Genomic DNA, 26,258 nt, shown 5'->3' on the forward strand with positions numbered 1-26,258 from the left:
TGCATTTTTTGATAACTAGGAAGTTTGAGGTGGACATGTATATATTATATATCCCTAAATCTGAATAAACTTTGAGAGGAAAGTAGGGAATTATCTCATCAGCTTGAGTGCTACCATGTGTTCAGACCTGGGTGAGACACTGCATGAATGAAATCTAAAGAGGGGAGGACTGGTGTTATAATTTGCTTTTTCTTTGACAAAATGTTTCTTTAAATAATCCATTTTATATTCATAATTCATCATATTTTATTTTTAACCCACTTTAGTTTTTGGGAAACAAAATATAAATCCTTTAGGTTAGTATCTAAAATGCTAATTTTGAACTTTACTGAGTATAGTGTGGCACTAGTCCAACACAATCTGTTAAAAATTTTCCTCTGGGTCAGATCTAAGTTGAGAAGAATGAGGTAACTTTAATGTGAACCCAGATTGTACTTCAGTCTTTCTCTCCAGTGATTTGCCAAATTCACAATTCCATTTGTATCTGGAATTGGGGAAGCTGAGTTTAATATGGATTTTTGCCAATGATAGCAAATCTTGGCAAGATAGTCTTGTTCTCTGTGCTTAATTATATAGTTTTATTATAAAGTCTTTCACATGTTTATTTGGAGGTACCTCTCATATATACGTTACTCTTTTGGTAGTTAATCATTTACTGTCAAATCTTCCTTCTTTTCTTAGAAGGCCAGCTTACATTTTTATACATTACCGTTAGCTATCTAGTTCCATCTCTTCACTAGATTTGTAGATTTTTTTAAAGCTGTACAGGTGCCTTAGGGGTCATTACACCTCAATCCCACTTTTTGGAAATCAGAAATCTCAGTGAAGCTGAGAGAGACTGAGTTTGTTATATATTATTAATTCATCTTACATTTTTGGCATTGGAATACAGCAGTGAATGAAACAAAGTTCCAGCCTTTTAGGTGTTTATATTGCAGTGGATGAAGACAATAGATTATACTCAAAAACAGTAATATATCAAGTGCCACTGTACAAGGAAAAAACAGCAAGAGAAGAGGGATACAGAACGATGGGGTGGCTGTGATGCTACAAACGAGAAGGTCAAGAAAGGCCTGTCTAATAAGGTGACTTTTAGTAGAGGTTCGAAGGCAGTTAGTAAATGGGACACAGAGATTTCTGGTGAAAGAGTGTTCTAGTCAGAGGAAATTGGTGTGGTAGTATGTTTGGCGTTTATGGAGCAAGGTAGTGGTTTCTGTGGCTGGAGCTGGCCAGGATGGGGAGAGAAGCCGGCAATGGGGTCAGAGAGAGCAAAGGAGCAATCATTTATAGTTTTTGTAAGCCATGAGGAGCTCTTCAGCTTTTACTCTGAGTGAGGCAGGAAGCCATTGGAGGGTTTTGGGTAGAGGACTGATGCGGTCTGACATGATTTTAAAGACTTACTCTCTTCTTTTTGGGTCGGGATTGTAGCAGGGCAAGGGTGGAAGCAAGGTGAGCAGCGACGTTGCTTGTTTTGTAGTGCAGCTCAGAGATGATGCTAGCCTGGACCAGGGAGGTAAAGGTAGCAGTGTTGCAAAGTGGTTAGATTCTGGATATAGTCTGTATTTTCTGTTACACATGAATTATGGCTCAGTTAAGCTGTTACATAAGAACTAGTGAGTTATAAAAAATAAAAAATTAAAAAAAAAAAAAGAACTAGTGAGTTAAGTTGGATGGCTTTAAAAAATAAAACGATCCTGCTATAACCCCTATTTTGTGATGAAGACTTAAGACTTGAGTCTAAGCCACATAGACATTAGGGGTAGAAGGGGTAGAGCTGATAATGTCCTTTTTTAAGCCTTTTTTTTTTTTTTTTAAATTCTTACTATCCTTCAGTAGGATTTTTGGAATGGAGTTGAGGTAAATCAGTATGTTCAAATAACCATATTTTACTGGTAGTCTTTATATCAGCACTTTCACTATAAATTTAGGTTTTAAGTTGAAGCACTGTGCCTTTGCTTTTAAGTAGTTTCCATGTTATCCAGGGGATTTAGAATGAGTGTATAATGAGTGAGTGTACTGAAATTAAGGTATATGGAGTGATAATACTTGCCTTATATTTTATTTTCTAGAACATTAGATTTACTTGGGAGACAAAAAATACTGTGGCTGGTCTTTACTTCAGACTAAGTAAATCAGAATCTTTTATGGGTAGATCTAAGTTCTCTATGTTCTGAGCTTCTTTTGACATAACTCGATTGGTCTTTGGTTCCTTTCTTTAAGGGCCAATAAGATGCTTCAGGCTCACCTTATAATTTCCCTGCCCCATGCCTAAAACCAGTCACTTGCCCTCATAGAACCCCCTGATGTTTCAGACCTCACATCTTGAACATGCTGTTCTCTTTTCTATGACTCATTAACTCACTCATTCTTTAAGACTCAGGTTCAGTCTCATTTTTTTTTTTTTTTAAACATTAGTTTGGGCTACAGTCATCTTATAATGCCCAGTATTCACATCTATTTTAGCACTCACACTATTTTATTGAAATGATCTGGAGTGCATTTTTCTTTTTTTCTTTTTTTTTTTTTAAGACTTTATTTATTTACTTGTCAGAGAGAGAGAGAGAGAGACCACGCGAGCGAGCACAGGCAGACAGAGCGGCAGGCAGAGGCAGAGGGAGAAGCAGGCTTCCTGCCAAGCTAGGAGCCCGATGTGGGACTCGATCCCAGGATACTGGGATCATGACCTGAACCGAAGGCAGCTGCTTAACCAACTGAGCCACCTAGGAGTCTCTGGAGTGCATTTTTCTTATCCCATTAGATTCTAAGCTTCTTGAGGAAATTTCTTTTAAAGAAATTCTTATAAGGCAGGTATGGATACATTTTATATGCTCCAAGGTTGAACTGGTAACATACAGGAATTCTAATTTGGGAGATGGGAGACAGTAGGGCTATAACATTCCTTAAGTCTGACTCTTGTTCGCTTCTGATTTCTTCTGTAGCCATGTTTTATGAATACTTCAGCATTGTATTAAAGGGACATGATATTTCAGCCTTGAAAAATGGAAGCCATGACGGGTGTTGGAGTTTAAATTATACTTGTGTGAGGTGGTTGTGGAGGCCGACTGAGGTAGGCTGTAACTTCAGCAGTGGTTCTAAAAGCAAGTACAGTTTTTAGAAGTTGAATATATAGTGGCCTTTGTAATAAAAAAATGTAAAAAGAATCTTATGCAGTCTTGTAGACAGTTGCTGTTATGAGTTGGTATTTTGAATTTTTGAGATTCTGTACCATCTTTCAGTCTTTATTGGTACATGTCATTTTTATGTGAAGGTGATCACACAGTACCATTGTTTTATTTTCTCATTTTTCACTTTTTTAAAAATTAAGACATTTCATTGAATTCACACACTTGTCATTTTTATGGCAACACATCACTCCATTTTATTGATATGTAGTAGTTTAGCCATTTCTTAATTGTATATATTTTTTGTTTGCAGTGTTCCACTGTTAAGAAAGTGAACTAGAACCATTTTTATATAAATAGCTTTCCATTTTCTTTTTCTGGAGACTGAATATGCATATTATAGAGGCTTTATCTTAAATTGGGTTATCTATGGCAGAAATTTAATAGAAATATAGAGATAATGTGAAGTAGCTAAGGGGCCGGGTAGATCTGAGTTCCAGTTTTTTTTTTTTATCTCTAAATGAATTTATTGCACAGAAAAAAAAATATATATACACTTACAGTAGACATGTTCAAAAATAGTTACACAACAGCAGAGCCCTAAATGTAAGCAGTATAGTTGTTTTGTTTTGTTTTGTTTTTTTATAATTTTTTATTTTTTATAAACATATATTTTTATCCCCAGGGGTACAGGTCTGTGAATCACCAGGTTTACACACTTCACAGCGCTCACCAAAGCACATACCCTCCCCAATGTCCATAATCCCACCCCCTTCTCCCAAACCCCCTCCCCCCAGCAACCCTCAGTTTGTTTTGTGAGATTAAGAGTCACTTATGGTTTGTCTCCCTCCCAATCCCATCTTGTTTCATTTATTCTTCTCCTACCCACTTAAGCCCCCATGTTGCATCACCACTTCCTCATATCAGGGAGATCATATGATAGTTGTCTTTCTCTGCTTGACTTATTTCGCTAAGCATGATACGCTCTAGTTCCATCTATGTTGTCGCAAATGGCAAGATTTCATTTCTTTTGATGGCTGCATAGTATTCCGTTGTGTATATATACCACATCTTCTCGATCAGGAAATGACAGATGCTGGCGAGGATGCGGAGAAAGGGGAACCCTCCTACACTGTTGGTGGGAATGCAACCTGGTGCAGCCACTCTGGAAAACAGCATGGAGGTTCCTCAAAATGTTGAAAATAGAACTGCCCTATGACCCAGCAATTGCACTATTGGGTATTTACCCTAAAGACACAAACGTAGTGATCCAAAGGGGCACGTGCACCCGATTGTTTATAGCAGCAATGTCCACAATAGCCAAACTATGGAAAGAACCTAGATGTCCATCAACAGATGAATGGGTTCCAGTTTTGATAGCTGGTTACTAGCTGTGTGACCCAGAGAAGCTAGTTTACCCTTGTGGGTCTGGGTCTCAGTGGTAAATTGGGCTTAATAAAATAACTAGCATCATTGTGCATTTATAATGTGGTAGATGCTGTTGTGCATATATTAGCCCATTTAAACTTCTTTTTTAATATGTGAAAATAGGCATAGAATAGTAAAACAGGTCAGATAGCTACTTACAATGGTAGCGTTATTGTCCCCACTGCTATCTAGAGCCGCATCAGACCTCTGGAGCTGGTTCTCTTACTCACTTGGTTCTGGGGATACCAGCCTCATCCCGTCCCTTAATTTGCTTCCTAGGCAGGCAAATTGCCCTTTATTGGGCAGATTAATAATTATCAAAGTTCCTGCCACTGGAGTTGGAGTGAATTGTGAGGTCATGCTTGCAGTACTTTAACCCTGTACTTACTGTAGAAGCTGCACCCTAAGAGCAAGGTTCACTGTGGGTTTTAGTATTCTCTATCTCCAAGTTGCATTTGAGGGAGTGGTAATTAATAAAGATGTAGATTCGTATTTTTGTATTAACATCTCATAGGTCTTTTGTTATCCTTCCCTCTCGTTCCCCACTTCTGTCTGCTTTCCTAACAGTATTTGTCTAGTGAGGATTGAACTCCTCGAGTGCTAGGCAGGTAGAGTGCCAGAGTCTTTCAGACCCCAAAAGGAACCTGAAAAATATCCAGTCCAGTGTCCTCACTTACATGAAGAATGTAAAGCTACACAACAAGTCAGAGGACAATTGAGAGCTCAAGCCTGTTTTTCTGATTTAGGTCCAGCATTGGCTTCATTCCATTGTACTGTTTGCCCTCTTATTTGTGTAGTCTTTTAAAAACTACTTTTGTTATATATCCATTTCAGAAACTATTTTCATTTGATTTAGTAGGTTGTTGCCTGCGTATTATGTTTGCTATCAGGAAACAGCTATGTTTGTTTAGTTCTTTGAAGTTTTATAAAGTGCTTTCTCATTCTTTATCTCATTTATTTGTTAGGAAGATAACCTTTTGTTCCTATACCTGAGGTTCTTGAATAGTGGCCGAGATCTCTTTGTTATTCCGGCATGTCCGTTGCTTCTGTATGTTAACAAACGCAGCTACCTTCACGTAAGGCATCTGTGTTGACTCACTCCACGGGGATTATAAAGTGCGGGGAATGTAGTTTCTCAGCTCCAGCTCTTTCCACATCTGGGTGCTCCTGGAATCCGAGGGCGTGAAATTCCAGACTTGGAGGCAATTAGTTGTTTTGAGGCACTTGCATTTCTTGGCTTCTTTAGACTACTTGTGATCAGGGAAGTTCTTTTTAAAACTTAATCAGATGTTCAATATGTAGTTAAGCAACACATTGTATAGAAACAAACACAAGGATAATCATATCATTTATTGTACTGACATTCTTCAATCAAAATGGTGTTAGAGATAAGATAAATTATATGGCTGTAATGTGTGTCCATGCAATTTGGTTGGTGGCAAGGAAGGGAGTGAATTGTTAGTCTAAGGCTAGCCACTGATTGCCAAAACTTTCTACAGCAGGGGCATATTACCTAATTAGCTCATACAAAACCTGGAGATTCTTAAGAGGATCTTTTATGATTCGTGATTAGGTTAAATTAGTTGAACAAAGTTAAGTCTATGAGAAAGTCCTCCCATTTGTTATTGATTATCTAACCTAAAGAAATGAAGGTGGAAATAAAAGGTATAGTGGTTTTCCTGGAGACTTTTAGAGTGTCTACACTTGGTAGATCATGTAATAAGACTTACTTGTTTGAACTGTATGCAGTTAATTGCTTGTTTGAGAATAGAATGTGAACATTTTAGGATCGCTTTATGATAGTCCTGGGTAAATAAGAGTTAGAGTTAAGTTTTTTATCCTTGAGTTTCTAATAGCTACTGCCGAGGTGAGCCTTATATGTTAAGATTATCTGAAGATAAGACGGCAACTCATTGGCTCAAAGTTCAAAGGAGAGCATTAGCTACAAGAACATAAATCACTAAGTTGTTATCTATCAATTTGTAACAAGTGCAGATGAACAACGTTTATCTAGACAATCTTGTATCATTTACCTATAGTTTGAGGTCAGCCTGTATAGAGGCTTATGTGGTGCTTTGAACTGATTTTGTGGAGATGAGGTTCAAATATATTTTTCAATTCTTTGATTTGAAGCAGCAGGTGCTCCTGGGTGCCTTTTCCAGCAGCTGATATTAACCCCATTTTGCCCATCAAAGCCAGATTAGGTTCTGTTTCAACTATGGAGCTGAGATTAATTAGGTTGTTTACAGAACTTTATTTTCTAGCACTTCACTCTTTGCTGTTTGTTTTATGTGTTAGTTTTCTACCCCACAAGTTAACTCTGGGCTCCTTGGCTTTGAGATCTTTGTCTTATTTTAAAATCGGTGATAGCAGGGCTCGCAAAGTTAGATACCTGAAGGAACCATCAGGTAAAGTAGATAATTGAGCCAGGCTAAATGAGGCCTGTGACCCCAGGAGAACATACATCCTGGGTAAAGTCAGCCTAATTGCAGCAGATTCTTACCTTGTAGAAATGTGGACTTGATATTGCCTGAACAAAGTATGTCCCCTGATGTTATTTAGCCTGTTGCCTATCAGTTTGCTACTTTATTAGAACATAGTTTTGAATACAGAGAGTACTTCATAGGTGCTTATTGTGTCATAAAGCTGGCTACACTGCTTTTGAAGGACTATCTTGGATGTAAATACATGTAATATAATGAAAGATGTTTAAGAATGTTCTCTTCTATTAAAGGCTTTTCCCTTTTTTGAAAGAAGATGAATACACTAATAAAGAGATTAACTCTTACCCAGAAGCAACAGGCTCTGACATTGAATCTTCACTGGTTTGTCCACGAATGTCCTTTGGATCACCCTCCAAGTCAGAAATCAGTGATAACACATTGTAGCAAATTGTTGCATATTGCAAGGGCTTTTTCAAAAGAATGATGTGGTGATTGTTAGAATACCTGAATGCCTTGCAACTAAAGTATTGGTTTTTTATTTCTTGAATTCTAGAATAATCTTTCATTCTTTTTTTTTTTTTCTCCCCTCCTAATCAGTGTTAAGATATATTCTTGGTTCTTCCTTTTTAGTATCTCCTACATTATTTCTTCCATTTCATTCCTGTAGAAACCATCCTGGTTTGAGCTCTTCATTACTCATCTTGGGGCATCTTTCCTAGCCCCTAATTGCCTTTTCTATTCCATATTTAGAGCAGCTCCAGGGTTTTTGTTTTTGTTTTTGTTTAATTTATTTCTTGGGTCATAAACAGTCCAATCAAACACACACACACACACACACCAGGAAAAAAACCCTTCTTTCCAGATGTGTACTTTCTTGCTGACCAAACTTCAGGTCCTCCATTCCTCTTCTGATCTTATTTCCTAGTCCCTTACGATGCAGTCAGTTGTTCTCTGCTCCTCCTGATGGCCTGTTCACTCTCTTGCTTTTCCTTACACTATTATTATTTATTAGGAGAATGACCTCTTTTCTATGTGCCTTATATCATTTCTCTTATTATCATACTGTTATTAATTCTTTTATTATTTGTGCTTTGATTGCCAGACTAGGTTAGAAGTTTGTTAAGGGTAGTATTTCCTTGCTGTATTTCCTGCTGCTTCTTTGAGCTCCTTTTAATGCTTAACACCATGCTTTGTGTGTGGCAGGCACTGAACTTGATTATTACTTTATTTTTTCCTTCATCTGTATTTTTTTACTGTAGTAAAATATACAGCATAAAGTTAATCATGTGAAGCATATAGTTCTGTAAAATCATGTACATTCACATTGGTGTACAGCAATCACTATTATGCATCTCCAGAATTTTTCCTTCTTTCCCAGTTCAAACTCTCTGCCCACTAAACACTAACTCTTCATTCCCACTTTCCCACAAGTCTTTGCCACCACCATGTCACTCTCTGTCTCCATGAATTTGACTACTCCAAGAACCTCATATTAGAAAAATCATATAATGTTTGTCCTTTTGTGACTCAGCATAATGTTTTCAAGGTTTATTGGTGTTGTAGCATGTGTCAGATTTTCTTTTAGGATTAAATAATATTCCATTGTGTGTGTATTTACAGTGTAAACACGATGTTTTGTTCATCCATTCATCTGTGGATTGACACTTGGGTTCCTTCCATCTTTTGGCCACTTGTGAATAATGCTGCTGTGAACATGGGTATACAAATATCTCTTCTATTCCCTGCTTTTACTTCTTTGGGATACATACTCAGAAGTGGAATTAGGGAAACATGTGGTAACTTTATGTTTGATCTTTTAAGGAATCACCGTATTGTTTTTCAAGCAACTGCACCATTTTCCATCTCCACCAGCAATTGCTCCACATCTTACCACCATTTGTTATTTTCTCTCTCTTTTTTTTTTTAATAGCCATGTTAATGGATGTGAGAGGTATCTCATTGTGGTTTTGATTTGCATTTCTCTAATGATTAGTGATGTTGAGTACCTTTTCATGCACTTATTGACCATTTGTATGTTCTTTGAAGAAAGAGCTCTTTGAGTTCTTTGCTCATCTTTTAAGTTGGGTTCTTTGGTTATTTTGTTGTTGAGATGTAGGAGTTCTTTATATATCCCAGATAATTAACCTTTTATCATACATACTATTTGCAAATTATTTTCTCCCATTTTTGGGTTGCCTTTTTACTTTGTTGATAGTACCCTTTGATGAAGTCCAGTTATCTATTTTTTTCTTTTGTTGCCTGGATTTTGGGTGTGATATTTAAGAAATTATTGCCAAATCCTTTGTCTAGAAGCTTTCCCTCTATGTTTTCTTGTATGTTTATAATTTTAGCTCTTACTGTTACTGTCATTGACCCATTTTCAGTCAGTTTTTTTGTATATGGTTTAGCATAAGAATCCCAAATTCATTTTTATTACATGTGTATATCCAGTCTTCTCAGCACCACTTGTGGAAGACACTATATTTTCTCCACTTAATCATCTTTCCTCATTCATATTTCATTGAATGACCTTGAACTTCTTTGACTGTCACAGTTGTGATTGTAGTAGTAGTAGTAGTGCTTGATACATTTGTTTTAACTTTATTATGTTTTCATTTTTTATATCTTTTCAAAGAAAATGGTGTTTTACAAATAGTATTTTATCAGGAGCTATTGTAGATACCCAAGAGAGAAGTTAATTCATTACAAACAGTGATTTCCTAAGAACATTAGGGATTGATTCTCTTGGTTGAAAAAGGATGACTGGATAGTTAGGAGGACAGGGATGATAGGAAGACTTTTTAAAACTTTCGAATTTTGAACTATCTAAATGTATTTAATTAGTTCTAAGATAGTATTACTAATTTAAATAGTAATAAATGCAAGTGTTACATTACCTTTGAAACTTTTTATTTGGAATCCTGACTCATGTATTTAGATAAGGAAATAAAAATCTTGGCTCTATTAGTATTATTTCAAATCACAGTAGTAATTTTGTTTATACTTAAATATTATGGATTGCAGAAGCACATTGGGCTGCTTCTATCCATTTTGATAGCAGTACTTCTATAAAATTGAAATGGTAAGTAAATCTGGCACGCAGTAGCAATATTAGGGAATCCATCTGTTTAATTAGAGAATGTCCTTAGTTGGGTAAAAGGGTTAGAATTGCAGTCTTCTTTGGAGACTGATTAAAAATAATAGATAAAATAAAGAATGATGTGCTCAATGAGCTACAATTCAAATAGAGGAAATTTAATGGGAAATGATTACATTAGTAGCAGATGGACTTGCTTCCTGAATTGCAATCTTACTGGAAATCCTAGAACAGCTTAAATTTGTTTTTCAGATTTAGAGTCTGATAGGAAGATAGATTTGTTTATTTGGTGTGCTGTTGTGATTCTTACTGTGTCTTTTGGCTATTTCGTTTTTGCTAGGCTATTTTTATGATTCCCACAAATCCACCACCAACATTCAGGAAGCCAGAACTTTGGTCTGATGATTTCACCGATTTTGTTAAAAAGTGCCTTGTGAAGAATCCTGAGCAGAGAGCTACTGCAACACAGCTTTTACAGGTCAGTGCTCATTCACTTAAGGGAAAGATGTTTTCTCTGTACCTGGTAGCTGTCTCACACTGACCACAATTGTGGTGGGTTTATTTAATTGATTTCTCAAGATGTAAACCTGCGAGGATATATGGATTGACAAAGAAAGACACACACACCATTCTTATCCTACATGTTTTCTTTGTCTCATTTTTTTCTTTTCTGTTTTCCATATTCAGTCTTCTGTCTTTTTTCTGTTTCTTTGTTGTTGTTGTCAACTCTTCCAGAGTTGTTTAAAACAAAATTTCCAAAGTGTTCTCATTTCAGAAATGAGTTATTTTCTCCACTCTTACTATTTTTCATGTTTTTTCCCTGATGTGTTGTTACTTGTTGACCCAGCAATTATTCTTTGACTTTTTGATATACCATACAGTATATAAATACAAGATCCCTGAGCTCCTTGAAAATATCTCATGTTGTATATACATACTGGTTCCAAGATTACCTATGTCCTTTTAGTACTCCTGTTATGAGTAGATTTTATATTCAGAGTGCCAGGAATTTTTTTTTCTCTTAATCTGGCTTGATATTTAACACAGTCAGAAATAATTTAACGTTTTAATAGGTTTTTGTGTCTTTATTTTCTCCACCAAATTGGCTTAGACCTCTAAGCTAATAATAAGACTTGATATTTGGAAATTAATTCTTTTTTTTTTTTAAAGATTTTATTTATTTATTTGACAGAGAGAAATCACAAGTACACGGAGAGGCAGGCAGAGAGAGAAAGAGGGAAGAAGGCTCCCTGCTGAGCAGAGAGCGATGAGGGACTCGATCCCAGGACCCTGAGATCATGACCCGAGCCGAAGGCAGCAGCTTAACCCGCTGAGCCACCCAGGCGCCCGGAAATTAATTCTTTTTTGACCCAGCAATTACATTCTAGAAATTTGTTTTACAGAAAAATTTAACCATGTGTGATATAACTTATGTGTAAAAGTATTCATAGTACATTGTAATGGCAAAGGATTGGAAACAACATACATATCTGTCAACAAGTTGGAAGCAATCTAAGATCCACTGAGAGGAGTGATTGGCAGAATCACTCCTCTGCCATTGGCAGATTGGCAGAATATATATACATATATGTATATATCATTGTAATTTATATTATTATATTCATTATAATATTCACTCAGTCATATATAACCACCAATTTGTTATATTAACATATAAATAATAAAGAATACAATTACATATTTCATTATAATTTCTTGGTTTTTTTTTTTTTTAAGATTTTATTTATTTGTCAGAGAAAGAGCAAGCACAATCAGGGGGGAGTGGCAGGAAGAGGGAGAAGCAGGCTTCCTGCTGAGCAAGGAGCCTGAGACAGGACTGGATTCCAGGACCCCAGGATCATGACCTGAGCTGAAGGCAGACGCTTAACTGACTGAGCCACCCAGGCATCCCCATAATGTCTTTCGTATATAAATCATGTGCATATGCCCGTGTCAGAGCTTGTAGTAGAGTAGCTCTGGAAAAATAATCAAGAAACTGGCCTCCAGAGAAAGTAACTGCATGGTTGAGAAACAGGAGTGGGATGGAGACATACATTTTTCTGAATGCTTTTTGAGCCTTTTGAGTTCCATGTTATATGTAGGGATTACCTTTCAAAAATTAATTAATTGAAACATTTATTTTGAAATACTGTCAGCATTTCAAAGGAATTTTGAGCACGTAACTCAAGGGTTGATTGATATTGTTGAGTATCTCAATTAATCAACTCCAAGGAAGGCCAGAAAGGAGTGGGGAGAAAAGAAAAACAGAAAAAATGAGACAGATAACACAAAAAATGGTGGTGAAAATAAATCCAAATATATCTGGTAACTGATTTTTAGATAATGTAACAAATATTTCTTTGCAGACTTTGGTCCATAATCTTTTCTGATCTTAAGAAAATAAATTCTGGGTTTTTTGTTTTTGTTTTACTTTGAGTTTTTAGGATAAAAAAGCATTTAAGAAATATTCCAGGGGCACCTGGGTGGCTCAATCAGTCAGTCAGTTGAGTGTCTAACTCTTGGTTTCGGCTTAAGTTATGATCTCATGGGTCATGAGATTGAGCTCTGTGCTCAGTGGGGAGTCTGCTGGAGATTTTCTCCCTCTACCCATCTCCCTGCTCTCTCTCTCTCTCTCCCTCTCTCAAATAAATAAATCTTTAAAAAAAAAAAGAAAGAAATATTCCAGTATAATTCCTTAATTTTTGTGAATGATGATCTTGAAGCCCAGAAAGGTTAAATGACTCACTGAAGATCATACCGTGAACATGACTGTGGTAGGTTATTTCATTTGCCCCCTAGCTCCACTCTTTCTCCACTCTGTTTTCTGCCCAAGAGGTTGACCTGTATGGGCTACATTAACAAGCTCTGTTACCCTCTAGTTTTTAGTTGGGTTTGGCTCAAACATCTTTCTTTATAATAAGAGTAGATTGTGCAACTAATTTTGTATAGTGCTTATGAGCCAGTATTGGCTTTCTTGATTTTTTTCTCTATTGAGCTACTGTTGACTGCTCAAGGCTCTCTGTTACAATGTACTCTTCCTTGTCTAGCTTTTTTTTTTTAATGATTTGAGAGAGAGAGAGCATGCACAATCATGAGCTGCAGAGGCACAGGGAGAGAGAATCTCCAGCAGACCATTCTGAGCCTAGAGTCTGCAGTGGGGTTTGATCTCATGACCCTGAGATCAAGACCTGAGCTGAAATCAAGAGTGGAGAGCTTAACTGACTGTGCCACCCAGGCATCCCCCTGGCACACCTTCTTAACTGACCCCTTGCTAACTCCTTTCTTTTCCCGTATAAATTCTGAAGTAATAGACTTGTAGTTTCTTTATACAGACCATGCCTTTTCAATCCTCTGTACCTTTTCTCACACTGTTTCCCCCACCACAACCTAGTTTAAAAATCCCATTCACAAACAGACTCCTTCTTACTCTTTTAATTGTTTCTAATTCAAACTAGGTATTCCTCCAGGAAGCCTTCCTCTCATCCTCGTTTAGGCTAGTTGTCATTCCATGGTGTTCCCATAAGTGCATATCATATATTGGTATCTGGTGCTTAATACATGTGTATTGGAGGAGCGCCTGGGTGGCTCAGTGGGATAAGCCTCTGCCTTTGGCTCAGGTCATGATCTTGGGGTCCTGGGATTGAGCCCCACATTGGGCTTTCTGCCCAGTAGGGAGCCTGCTTCCCCCGTCTCTCTACCTGCCTCTCTGTCTTCTTGTGATCTCTCTCTCTGTCAAATAAATAAACAAAATCTTTTTAAAAATTGCATGTGTATTACGTAGAATAATTATCTTGAGTCTCATTAGACTCGTTTGAGTCTTATTTGGTAGATGCCTAGAAGCCATTCTGTCCCTTAAAGGAGTTTTGCACGCCTTACATATTATGAATTGATTTATGACTCTCAGAGGACAGTCTTACTATGAAGTTTTAGTGGACACATCTATAGCCTACCTGGAAGGTGATACTGTGTTGATTTCTAGACCCTGAAAAAGAAACAGTTTTTAAAAGGAAATTCATGCTGAATTGTTATGGTGGTTTATTCTCCATGGCATAGCATAAATAATTGCTTAAATTTAAAGAATCATACGCTGAAAGGATCCTTTGAAATTGTTAGTTAACTCATAGTAGTTTTCAAAAGATGAGTTAATTGAAACCCCAAAGATGTTAAAGGACAGGGTTCAAGTTCAACCTAGTGGCACTAGAGTTGCTGGTGGGCAGCCTCCAACCTAAAGTCAACTTCTGCCCCAGGAAGTTCTTCTGTGATCATGTGAGGTTGACTGAGATCTGCCATTATTTGTATTGACCCCCGGGCTTGGCTGGAACAGATGGTGTCCTGGGTTACTGTGCACTCCTGTGGCATGTCACTTACTCTTCATTTCACCAGTTCAGCTGAGTAGTAGAAACTATCTACCTTGTTGTCCCTCCCATTTACAGTAGTCAAAGTACTTTCTCTTCATACTTTAAGATCTTTATCAAACTGTGTTATAGTGTTTGCTCTAAGCTTTAAACAATTGAGAAAACTCAAGAGAAAAAGGGAAATCTATTGTATTTACGCTATTTTTGCTCTTTCCATTGTTCTTTCTCCTAATGTTTCACAGTCCTTCCTTCTATTACTTCCTTTCTGTCTAGAGGACTTCCTGTAAGCCTTTTTTTTAAGGTAGGTCTGTAGTAACAAATTCTTAGTTTTTCTTCATCTGAGAATGTCTGGTCTTCCTCTTCTTTCCTGAGGAAACACTTTTATGTTCTGTTGATCTTTATTAAAATAACTGTCTATTGACATATAATTATGAAAATTACATTTTGAAGCTGATTGCTGCCTTAAAAGGTTGTCTGTCTCAAATTGTACTTGTTCCTTTACTTTCTCTCACCCTTCCCCAGCCCCCCTCATTAAGTCATCGAAGAGGTGCTAGGTGATTCAGTCAGTTGAGCATCTGACTCTTGATTTCAGCTCAGGTCATGATCTCAGGGTGGTGAGACTGAGCCCCACATTGGGCTCCATGCTCCAGACTCCATGTGGTGCCTACTTGAAATTCTCTCTCTCTCTCTCTCTCTCTCTCTGCCTCTCCTCCTGCTAAGTCATGTGTTTGTTCCTTCTCTCTCAAAAAAAAAAAAGTCATTGAAAACCCAGGCCTATTCTTTTTTGTTTTTTTAAATTAACATATAAAGTATTATTAGCCCCAGGGGTACTGGTCTGTGAATCGCCATGTTTATATACTTCACAGCACTCACCCTAGCACATAGCCTCCCCAGTGTCCATAAACACAGGCCTGTTCTTGTGGTTTCCCTTCTGTTTATCAGAATTATAAAAGCAAACTCAAATACTTTAGCTAGATCAGAATAATACAAAAAAAGAAGTTAAAAGTTTTATACGTACTATAGAAATGAGACTGTATGTTCCGAAAAGTATTTTTCTTCTATTGCTGTTATTTTGCTATTGGGGATGATTATATTATTTAAAAGATAATAAAGTAAAAAAATATATATAAGAGAAGTAATGAAGTAGTTGCCCTCCTTTTCACCACTGTCAGTTTATTAAGGTTAATTAAAATTTGTATGTATTACCAAAATAATTTTATTTTCATATGTAATATCACCAATCTCTTATTTTTATGAGCTTTTACTTAATTACTTTTTAATTTTTAAAAGTTTTTATTTAAACTCCAGTTATCTAACATACAGTGGAATATTAGTTTCAGGTGTACAATATGTGTTTCAACACTTCCATACAACATCCGATACTCATCATGACAAGTACATTCCTTAATCCCCACCACTCACCTCCCTCTGGTAACTGAAGATCACCACTCGGTAAAAAGTTCTTCTTATCTTTTTCACTATCTAATTTATACTTCCTTCGGACAATTATATTTTTAAGGGTAAGGTAGTTTTATTAATAGGATTGTGTTTTGTGTGTGTGCTTTAATAGTTTTCTAGAATCAAGTTAAACCTAAAAACAAAATCTTAATTTCTAAAGCAGCTGAAATATTCTCTTTTCTTAATGTATACATTTAATTCTGGTTGAAAGAACAGTCATTGAAGCTGATGATCCTGGTTAGCATTTATGCCTTTTTAAAATGTATTTTATTTATCATTCAAAAAATTGAAGCAGAAGGAAAACTTCCAGACTCTGGTTATCATTCAGAGAAATCTTTTGAATTTATACCATTGAATTTTACTTTTCCAGCATCCTTTTATCAAGAATGCAAAGCCTGTGTCAATTTTAAGAGACCTGATCACAGAAGCTATGGAGATCAAAGCTAAAAGACATGAAGAGCAGCAGCGAGAATTGGAAGAGGAGGAAGAAAATTCGGTTCGTAAATACCCTCAAAAAGTCAATTTCTTTCCTTCTGAGTCATTTTTAATAACAAAATAACATAATTATGTATCACATTTTATGATGTCTAATGCTTCTCTTCTTTACTAATGATGTTTTCCTTCTTTTAAATTGTACAGTTTTTTCTGGTTTAGGATCCAGAGATGAATACCTCTTGGTATTCAGATAGTTGTAAAATCTGAAAACATAAATATTTTATTTTTTTACTGATTGAAAATGTTATTGATAGTATTACATTTTCCCACAGAAGTTTGTTTTAATCTTATAGTTTACACAAATAGTATTATTTTGCTAATTTACATTTAGTTTCAATTTCAGAGACTAGTTATCCAATGGGAATTTCTTGAAATTCTTTTACCCTTTTCACCAATTATTAAACCTTGTGTCATAAGGTATCCCAGGACAAGAACTAGTGTGCATCTTGGCAGAGTTGATTTTTGATCAACTTTGAGACAGATGTTTTAAACTTATTTTATAGATGTAAGATTTTTACTAATGAATCCACCATTCAGAATTTTAAATAACATCTTTCTAAAGATGATTTTATTTGTAGCTGTGGGATTGTGTATTAATTCTATAAAGTTAAATAAGTGATATGGAATGAGGTAAAGGCCTTGGTTTTTGCATTCAAAAGGCTTTCTACTTCCCACCCTAGGTTCCTGTGTGTTGGTAGGTACAGTTATTGATTACTCATTTGTAAATGTTGATTTTTTTTCTAGATTTTTTTATAGTTTTAAAAGCACTTTTATCATATATTATCATGTATTATTTATCATATATTTATCATATACCATATATATTATTTATCATATATTATTTCATTTTATCTTTTAAAAAAAGATTGGTCACATATATGTGTTATTATCCCATTTTGCAGATGAGTGGAATTAGGTTAGGAGAGAAGTGATTTACCAAATTTCACAAAGCTATTGAGGAGCCAAGAATAAAAATAGAAAACTTGTAAGCTCCCATGTTCATTCATTAATGCTTTATGCTCACTTTTCAATCAGATGTTTACCAGGGCTTCAGAAATAAGCAATGTTGACTTATCAGAGTTACATAATTTCTGATAAGTTTATATTCACAAAAATGTCTAGTTTTTGCCCTTCTGTGGTTGTACCCATCTGCCTTGCTTTTACCTTATGCAAGCTTCATATGAGTGCTGGGCTGGTAAACTGCCTTCAGTTAGCTGTCAGTGGCAATTGATTGTTTGGCTCTGTTCTGTCTTCCCTACGTAATTATAGACCAGTTTCCATTTTTGATGAATAAAGAACCATTGATGACTCCAGAGCTTACCAGTTTTTACTAGTCTTAATACCTTGCTATAGTCACTTCGGTGATTTTCTGCTGCTTCAGTGATCTCTTTCTTCACTATTTTCCTCTCCTCTGCTGAGCTCCAGCATGACTGATCTTCTTTCACATTTTTAATTTTTATTTATTTTATTTTTTCTTTTGATTTCTTTTTTATTAGGTTCAGTTAGTACATAATTAGTTTTTGATGTAGTGTTCAAAGACTCATTAATTGTGTATACACCCAGTGTACATCACAGCACGTGTCCTTCTTAATACCCATCACCATGTTACCCCCTCCCCTCTGAAATCCTCACTTTGTTTCCTGGGGTTCATATCCATAGTCTCTCATGGTTCATCTCTCTCTCTGATTTCTCCCCTTTCAGATTTCCCTCCCTTCCCCTGTGGTCCTCTGTGCTATTGCTTATGTTCCACATATGAGTGAAACTATATGGTAATTGTCTTTCTCTGCTTGACTTACTTCACTTAGTATAAACCCCTCCAGTTCAATCCGTGTTGATGCAAATGGTAGGTATTCATCCTTTCCGATGGCTGAGTAATATTCCATTGTATATATATACCACATCTTCTTTATCCATTCATCTGTTGAAAGGCATCTTGGTTCCTTCCACAGTTTGGTTGTTGTGGACATTGCTGCTATGAACATAGGGGTACATGTGCCCCTTCTTTTCACTGCATCTGTACCTTTGGAGTAAATACCTATAGTACAATTCCTGGGTTGTAGAGTAGCTCTATTTTTAACATCTTAAGGAACCTCCATACTGTTTTCCAGAGTAGCTGTACCAGCTTACATTCCCACCAACAGTGTAAGAAGGTTCCCCTTTCTCTACATCCTCACCAACATTTGCTGTTTTCTGTTTTATTTGCCATTCTAATTGGTGTAAGATGGTATCTCATTATGGTTTTGATTTGTATTTCCCTGATGGCTAATGATGTTGAGCACTTTTTCATGTTTCTGTTAGCCATTTGTATGTCTTCTTTGGAGAAGTGTCTGTTCATGTCTTCTGCCCATTTTTTGACTGGGTTATTTGTTTTTAGAGTGTTGAGTTTGAGAAGTTCTTTATAGATCTTGGATATCAGCCCTTTATCTGCAGTGTCATTTGCAAATATCTTCTCCCATTCGTGGGTTGCCTCTTTGTTTTGTTGATTGTTTCCTTTGCTGTGCAGAATTTTGATCTTGATGAAGTCCCATTTTTGCTTTTGTTTCCCTTGCCTTTGGAAATGTGTCTTGAAAGAAGTTGCAGTGGCCAATGTTGAAGCGGTTACTGCCTGTGTTCTCCTCTAGGATTTTGTTGGATTCCTATCTCACATTGAGGTCTTTTACCCATTTTGAGTTTTATCTTTGTGTATGGTGTAAGGGAATCACCCAGTTCCACTCTTCTATATGCAGCTGTCCAGTTTTCCCAGCACCACTTATTGAAGAGACTGCCTTTTTTCAATTTTTTTTTTTTTTCTGATGTGGCCAAAAACCTTTCCCTCCATTGCTTGAAACCTTTCTTCCTGAGTACTGGAGTCACTTGGTTCTTATCTTTTGAGTCTCAGCTTTAAATATCACACACTCCAAAACTTAGCAGCAATACACATTACAACTTATTACAACTTAACAATACACATTTATTATTTCATGATATTTGTAGATCAGTTATTTCAGAAATGGCTTATTTGGATGACTGTCTTCTAAGATAGCTCACCCATAGGGCTATTGGTGCGCAGCTTCCTTTCCTTGTCATGGGGGACTCTCTCTAGGGCTACTCGAGAGTGCTCTCAGCATGGCAGCTGGCTTGTCTTAGAGTAAGTGATCCAAGAGGAAATCTCAGTGCTTTTTATGACATAGTCTCAGAGGTTGCACACTGTCCCTTCTGCCACATTTGATTTGTTAAAAGAAGTTACTGGTCATGGACAGTGGTGGAGTGGGGAGCTCCAAGAACCTATGCCTTCACAGATTTACATGCCTGCCACCTCCCATTTTCTAGCTTGGCAGCAGCCTTGGGAACAGCAGCAGAGAGGGGTGGTGGGGGGAGCGGTAAGAACCTTGTTCTCAGAAAACTGTGGCTTTGTATTTTGTCCTGCCTGGTCATTCCCTGAGGGACCAGCACAGAGATTTGCCTTTGTTTTGGGCCCCTGGGCTAGAGAAGCTTCCTGGATGGTGTCTTTCAAAAACATCTAAACTTACTGGAGCTAATAAACAAGTTCAGCACAGTTTCAGGGTATAAGATCAACATACAAAAATCAGTTATGTTTTCATCAGAATAAATTTAAGCAAGGTGAAAGATTTGTATAGTGAAAAAGTACAAAACATTGCCAAAAGAAATTAAAGAATACTTACGACATCGGCAGAAGGATATCCTGTATAAAGGGATTGTAGACTTAATAATGTTAAGATAACAATATTTTCCAAAGGATTCACAGATTAATCCAATCCCTATCAAAATATCATTGATCTTTTTTGCAAAACGAGAAAAGCCAACGCTCAAATTCAGATGGATCAAGGGGACCCCAAACAGCTAAAACAATATTGAAAAAGAACAAAGTTGATGTATTCACCTCCCAATTTAAAAACTTAACATAAGGCTGTAGTAATCAGATGTGGTACCAGCATACGGATAAATATATATACCAATGGAATAGAATTGAGAGTCCAGAAATAAACCCATATATCTATGGCCAGTTGATTTTCAACAAAGGTATGGAGTTTCTTTGGTGAAAAAATAGATGGTACTGGGACAACTGAATAGCCACATATAAAAGAATGAACTTGGACCCCTACCACTCATCATCTACAAAGGCCTTTTGATATAAGATCTGATTGGATGGATCAACAAACTAAATATGATGTTAAAACACTTAGGGGAAACCAGAAGTAATTTTCTTGACTTTGGATTTGGCAATAGATTCTTAGATGACCAAAGCATGAGTAACAAAAGAAAAAAAAACAAAAAGAAAAATTGATCATAATATAAAATTCTATATGTTAAAGGATATTTTCAAGAAATGAAAAGATATCCTATGAAATGGAAGAAGATATTTACAGATTATGTGTCCGGTAAGGATCTAGTATCCAAGACATGTAAAGAACTCTGGCAACTCAACAAGAGAAAGACCTAATTGAAAAATAAGGAAAAGATTTAAGTAGCCATTTCTCCAAAGGTATACAAAGGGCCAACAAGCACAGGAAGTGAAGCTCAGCAACATTAGTCATTAGGGAAATGCAAATCAAATCGACAATGGGATATTACTATACACGTACTAGGTGTGCTATTATTAAACAAACAAAACCAGGAAATAACAAGTGTTGATAAGGATATGGAGAAATTGGAGCCTTCATACACTACTGATAGAAATATAAAATGGTACAGCTTTCATGGAAAATAGTTTGGTAGTTCCTTAAAATGTTCAACAGAATTACCATATGATCTAACAATTTCACTTAAAAGTATATACCCAGAAGAATTGAAAATAGTCCATAGCACTATTCACGATAGACAAAAGTAGATAAATTGTGGCATATACATACAATGGAATATTATTCAGCCATAAAAAGAAATAAAATAGTGATATATGATACTATGTATAAACCTTATATCATGAAGTGAAAGGAGCCAGACATAAAAAGTTATATCATGTAATGTGAATTATCTGAAATAGATAAATCCTCAGTGACAAAAATCAGGTTGGTGCTTGCAAGAGACTGGAGATGGGGAGTAACTGCTTGATGAGTGAACTCTTTTCTTCTAGGGTATTGAAAACATTTTGGTACTAGATCGAGGTGTTGGTTTACAACATTGTGAACGTACTAAATGAATCACTTTACACTTAAAAATAATATTGTGTTAGCTGAAGTTCAACTAACAATCAAAACAAGTCACATAGTCTGCCTCACACTTAAGCAGAGAAGTGGGCTCTACCTTTTCAGGGAAAATTTCAAAGAATTTATGGGCATGTCTTAAACTAACAGGAACTGTCCTGTAGTTGCAAATGGCTTACATTCTTTGCACATGGACGGAGTAGGTATACTCACCTCCTCTTAGGCACTGTCTCTTCTTTACTCTTACGTTTTATCCCTTTACATCACCAGCTGTCAGTCCAGGATTTCATCTTCTAAATCACATTCAGAAAGAGATGAGAATCCTTCAGTCTAGTTCATTTCAGTTTGAAGACTTACAAGGTAAAGATTAGTTACCTGCCCCACATACTTAGTATACGGTGGGACTCAGGCATAAGATTATCACTATAGATAGTTCTGTTCAAAAAGAATGAGGACAGGAGGCACATTAATTAGTACTCCATGGCAGTTTTAGAATCCAGCCAAGAAATTGTTAGAAGTTCCTTGAATATTTCAGTTCTATTCCTGCCCTGTTTCTCTCCAACCTTTTGTTGTGCCCTCTTGAGTTCTTGATTCTATTCTCTGTCATTCTTCCTTTTTCATGGAAGCTATTCTATATTTTGAACTAAATCGTTTTCTCAGCCTGCTTCCTACCTGTAGAAGTCTGAAGGTCCAAAGTCCTCTTTTTTTTTTTTTCTTAAGATTTTATTTATTTATTTGACAGAGAGAGGGAGAGAGAGGGAGAGATCACAAGTAGGCAGAGCAGCAGGCAGAGACAGGGAAGCAGGCTCCCCGCTGAGCAGAGAGCCCGATTTGGGACTCGATCCCAGGACCCTGAGACCACGACCTGAGCCGAAGGCAGAGGTTTAACCCACTGAGCCACCCAGGTGCCTCTAAAGTCCTCTTTTCATTTTGTGCTGTCTCTGTTCTACTGAGACTATGCTAGTGATGTTTTGGCTAAAAAACAAGAACAAAAACCCATTGTGGGTGTCCTATAAATTAATGATAGACCACACTTCATAGAATTCCTGTGGGAATATAATTTTTAAAAAATATCTAAGCACTTAGAACTGTATTATACATAGTCTGCTCAGTAAAGTTTAACTTTCATATTTATTAATGCTGCTACTTATACCAGCAATATTGTTGTTAATTATAACATTTTGGCCAGATTTTGGTTTTGTTACTATTTGGTTTGCTTCATTTTTGGTTCCTTTGGTAGTAGTTGTTGCTGCTGCTGGTTTTGCTACTCAAAGGGCCACCAAGATGATGTCACTAATCACATTTGAACCAATATTTATATTCACAATTTCTTTTTAAGTATTTTAAGACATACTTTAAGTGGCCAAATATGTTTGGAAGAATTGATAGAGATTTTTGGAAACCTGCTTTAAGGTTATAAAAAATATATTTGACGAAAAACAGTAAAGAAAATTTATTCTCATTCCTTTACTTCCTGAAAGTAAATTAGTTTTCATGAGGAACATTTATATATGAGATAAAATTATTGGTCAAAATGAAAATTCTTAAAAAGAATTGGTTTTTCTCAAATGTTACATTCCTACACTCTCTGTAGGAGCAGTAGACTCTGTGTATGTTCAAACACAGATCATTTATTAGTTTTCTACTTTTTTCCATTCATTCTTTCTCTGTCCTCTCTCCTCCTCTAATCTGTATTGACTGCTTTCTGGAGTCCTGAGCAGCAGGCACCCTAAGACCTCCCTTGAGCATCATCCTATGACTTTCCTTTTGTTCTGTTCTGTAGTGGATCCTTTGTTCTCTCTATCTTGTGTTTCTTGTTTTACTTCCTCATTCTGATGGCCCCTATCTCCCAGGAGCTTCCAGACATTAGCAGGGTATTTTGTTTGTTTTGTGTTTTGTTTCCCCCCACCCCAGAACTTGTTTATCTGACCTTGTCTTTATTCTACCTTTACCGTTGAGAGATTAAGTATAAAATTCTGGGTATAAAATTCTGGATTGGAAGTAACCATGTTCCCTTAAAATTTTGAAGGCTTTGTCCTGTTTTCTGACTCATCAGAAGACAGATGACAGTCTGATACCTGATCTTTTGAATGTTTTATGGAAGATTTTTATATCTTAGCTTTTCTCTGTTATTTAAAGCTTTCATGATAATGTGCCTTGTAGATCTTTTTTTCATTCATTGTGTAGGGTGTCTTTTGGCCCTTTCACTTTAGAAATACCATTAAGTGCTATGTAATTTTATATTTGCTTTTTCATGGTACTTTTCTTTCATCTCTTCTCTCTGCTCTTGTATATTCTCTCTTTCTCTCTCTGGCACCCCTTTTATTTGGTTATTGGACTTCTTCGATTTATCATTCAATGATTTTTTTTTTCTCGCTTTTTCTTTGAGGTCTCATCAAGTTTATCTTCTAAACCTTCTATTTTTTTCCCATGTGAAATAATTTAATTTCCAACATGTCCGCCTTTTCCTCATTGTTCTTATATTATCACTTTGAATTTTTTTTTGCTTCCTACCTTGTCTCTGTTTCCTTTGTTTTCATCTCTGACTTTTCACTTTATGGACTTACTTCAAAGGTCTAGTGATGTTATCATAAGCATTAGAATTGCTTGCTGGACACTCTGTATGTAAGAGTAGAACTAGGTGACTTACATACCTTACTGTAAAAGATACTAGGATTCATTGCTCTGAGGCCTGAATGTGCTTGCTTCTTGTGACTTCTCTCCTTGCAAGCTTAAGTTTTAGATTTCTTTGGTCTGGTGAGTTAGCTGCTACTTACAGATTTATCTGCTTTCTAGCTTCCAGATTTTTGGACATCTCCTGTTTGCTGTTTTCTCCTCTCTTGTGATCTCTGTCTTTATGAGTTTTCCTTTTCTTGGCTTTTATAATTTTGGAAGCGTTTTGGGAGGGATAGGCTTAAACCCATATGTTCAAGCCTCCATTTTAATGGAAACTCTTACCATTTGTCATTTCTTGGCTTTTCCTGAAATTGTAATTTGAAATACTGAGTTTTTAATATGATATTTAATGTAGATAATTAGGTCTATAAAACTTCAATATATTATAATGTTTATAAACTCCTTGAATACTCATAAATTATCACAATTCAAAGAAAAATTTTAGCCTGTTCAGTTCTGGATTAGTTAGACAGTTTGTAATAGTGACCTAAGAAGGGAAGGGAAGCTTCTAAAAGGTAACTTACACAAAATCAGGGCAATTTAAGGCAGATTAGTAGTTGTTAACCATAGAAGTAAATGGAACTACTGTGTCTGTTAGAACTAATTTTAGATGGTGGACTAAAGAAAGGTACAATCTTGGAATCTTCAGCCCCAGTGTTTGAGAATAATTATAAAATAAGGAACCATTATCTGATTGATGCTACATTTGTCTTAACATTTATATCTGTGATGTCAAGGTTGTTGCTTTGTAACCTCTCCTTATTTTCATTTGTAACTCATCTTGGTTACCTTTGGTTAATTAAACTTGCTTTTTAATTTGCTGTAATTTGGGAGATTCATTTAACCAATATCTGCTAATTATAGTTCTGGAGACTGGTTACCTTTTAGGATATGCCGGGAGTTTGGGGATAGATACTTTGATATCCTAGTTGTTTTCATTGAGATTTTCCCCATTCATTTTTCTTCATTTTTGATTATTTCAAAGAAGAATTTGTTTTTTTCAGCATGGAGGGAGATTTGTTCTGCCAAGTTTTATTTCTGCATTGATTTTTATCCTGGAGGACTATATTCTTTGACAGCCTTTATAGTAGCTGTCTTTGGTCCTGACCCTGGATTGTGCCTTATCTAGTGAATAGACTAATGGGACACAGAGCCATGTTGGCCCTGGACCATTGGAAAATTTTATAAAGCTAAATTTTGAGATAATGTAGATTGAATTCTTTTCCTAATTCTAAAAACCTAGAGCTGTGAATTCACCATATTGAGTTGCCACATTGTAAGAGACATTTATATTTGATATTCAGTATTAATACTTGAGGTTCATTGTGGATCCTGCTTTTTCCATTCTCAGTGAGTGCAATTTCCTGAGAATTTATGAGTTATACCAATATCAACTTATAATTTTTCCAAATTTAATTTTCTTCTACAGAGTTCAGCTTACTACATATGGAGAAAAATTTGTGGCCTAAAATTAAATAGATATTTCCATCAACTCTCAATGTGACTTTGAAAAGGAAACAGTTTATGATAACCATTTCAAGATATGTTGCTTTTAAAAATTTTAGTTCTGTACACCTGTGTCCTGGGTAACTATTATAAACAAACCTCCTTAAAATATTTTTTTATTCAAGAAAGGTATGGGATATGAGTGGAAATAGTACCTTATGAATTTGATTTTTATACCTATTATAGAAAAAGCTAGTCTGATGAGAATACATCCTGACAAATTGACATGTTTTGATAGGTGTTGAGGTAATTGTGCAGATTTAAAAAATTAAACAAATTGCAAACAGAGATTTCTGCAGCAGGTTAATCCCAATATCAAGGTTTTTGTGTTAGTTTAAGCATTGCTAAACATGACAAATAATTTTTTTGAGCATTTCTGAGCATGTGATATAAATTTAATTCTGAGATGGGTCAACTGTATAACATAGTAAGAAAGAATTTGTTTCTTAGATGTTAGTGGAAGATATTCCCAAATCTGTAGTGTGAGATGATTAAATAACATAACTGTATTTCTTCATATTTACTGTAAATACTTA

General features: G+C 35.9%; 1 protein-coding gene across 1 annotated transcript in view; it reads left to right on the top strand.

The window, feature by feature from the left end:
* The window catches only part of STK3 (serine/threonine kinase 3), a 272,655-nt gene that overhangs the window by 143,099 nt on the left and 103,298 nt on the right, over positions 1-26,258 (top strand). Inside the window, exons 7-8 of the mRNA XM_059165944.1 lie at positions 10,432-10,569; positions 16,275-16,400. Coding sequence (XP_059021927.1) covers positions 10,432-10,569; positions 16,275-16,400 — 264 coding nt within the window. The remainder of the gene's footprint in view (positions 1-10,431; positions 10,570-16,274; positions 16,401-26,258) is intronic.

This window comes from Mustela lutreola, chromosome 3 (assembly GCF_030435805.1).
Source record: "Mustela lutreola isolate mMusLut2 chromosome 3, mMusLut2.pri, whole genome shotgun sequence".
In the NCBI taxonomy this organism is placed as follows: Eukaryota; Metazoa; Chordata; class Mammalia; order Carnivora; family Mustelidae; genus Mustela; species Mustela lutreola.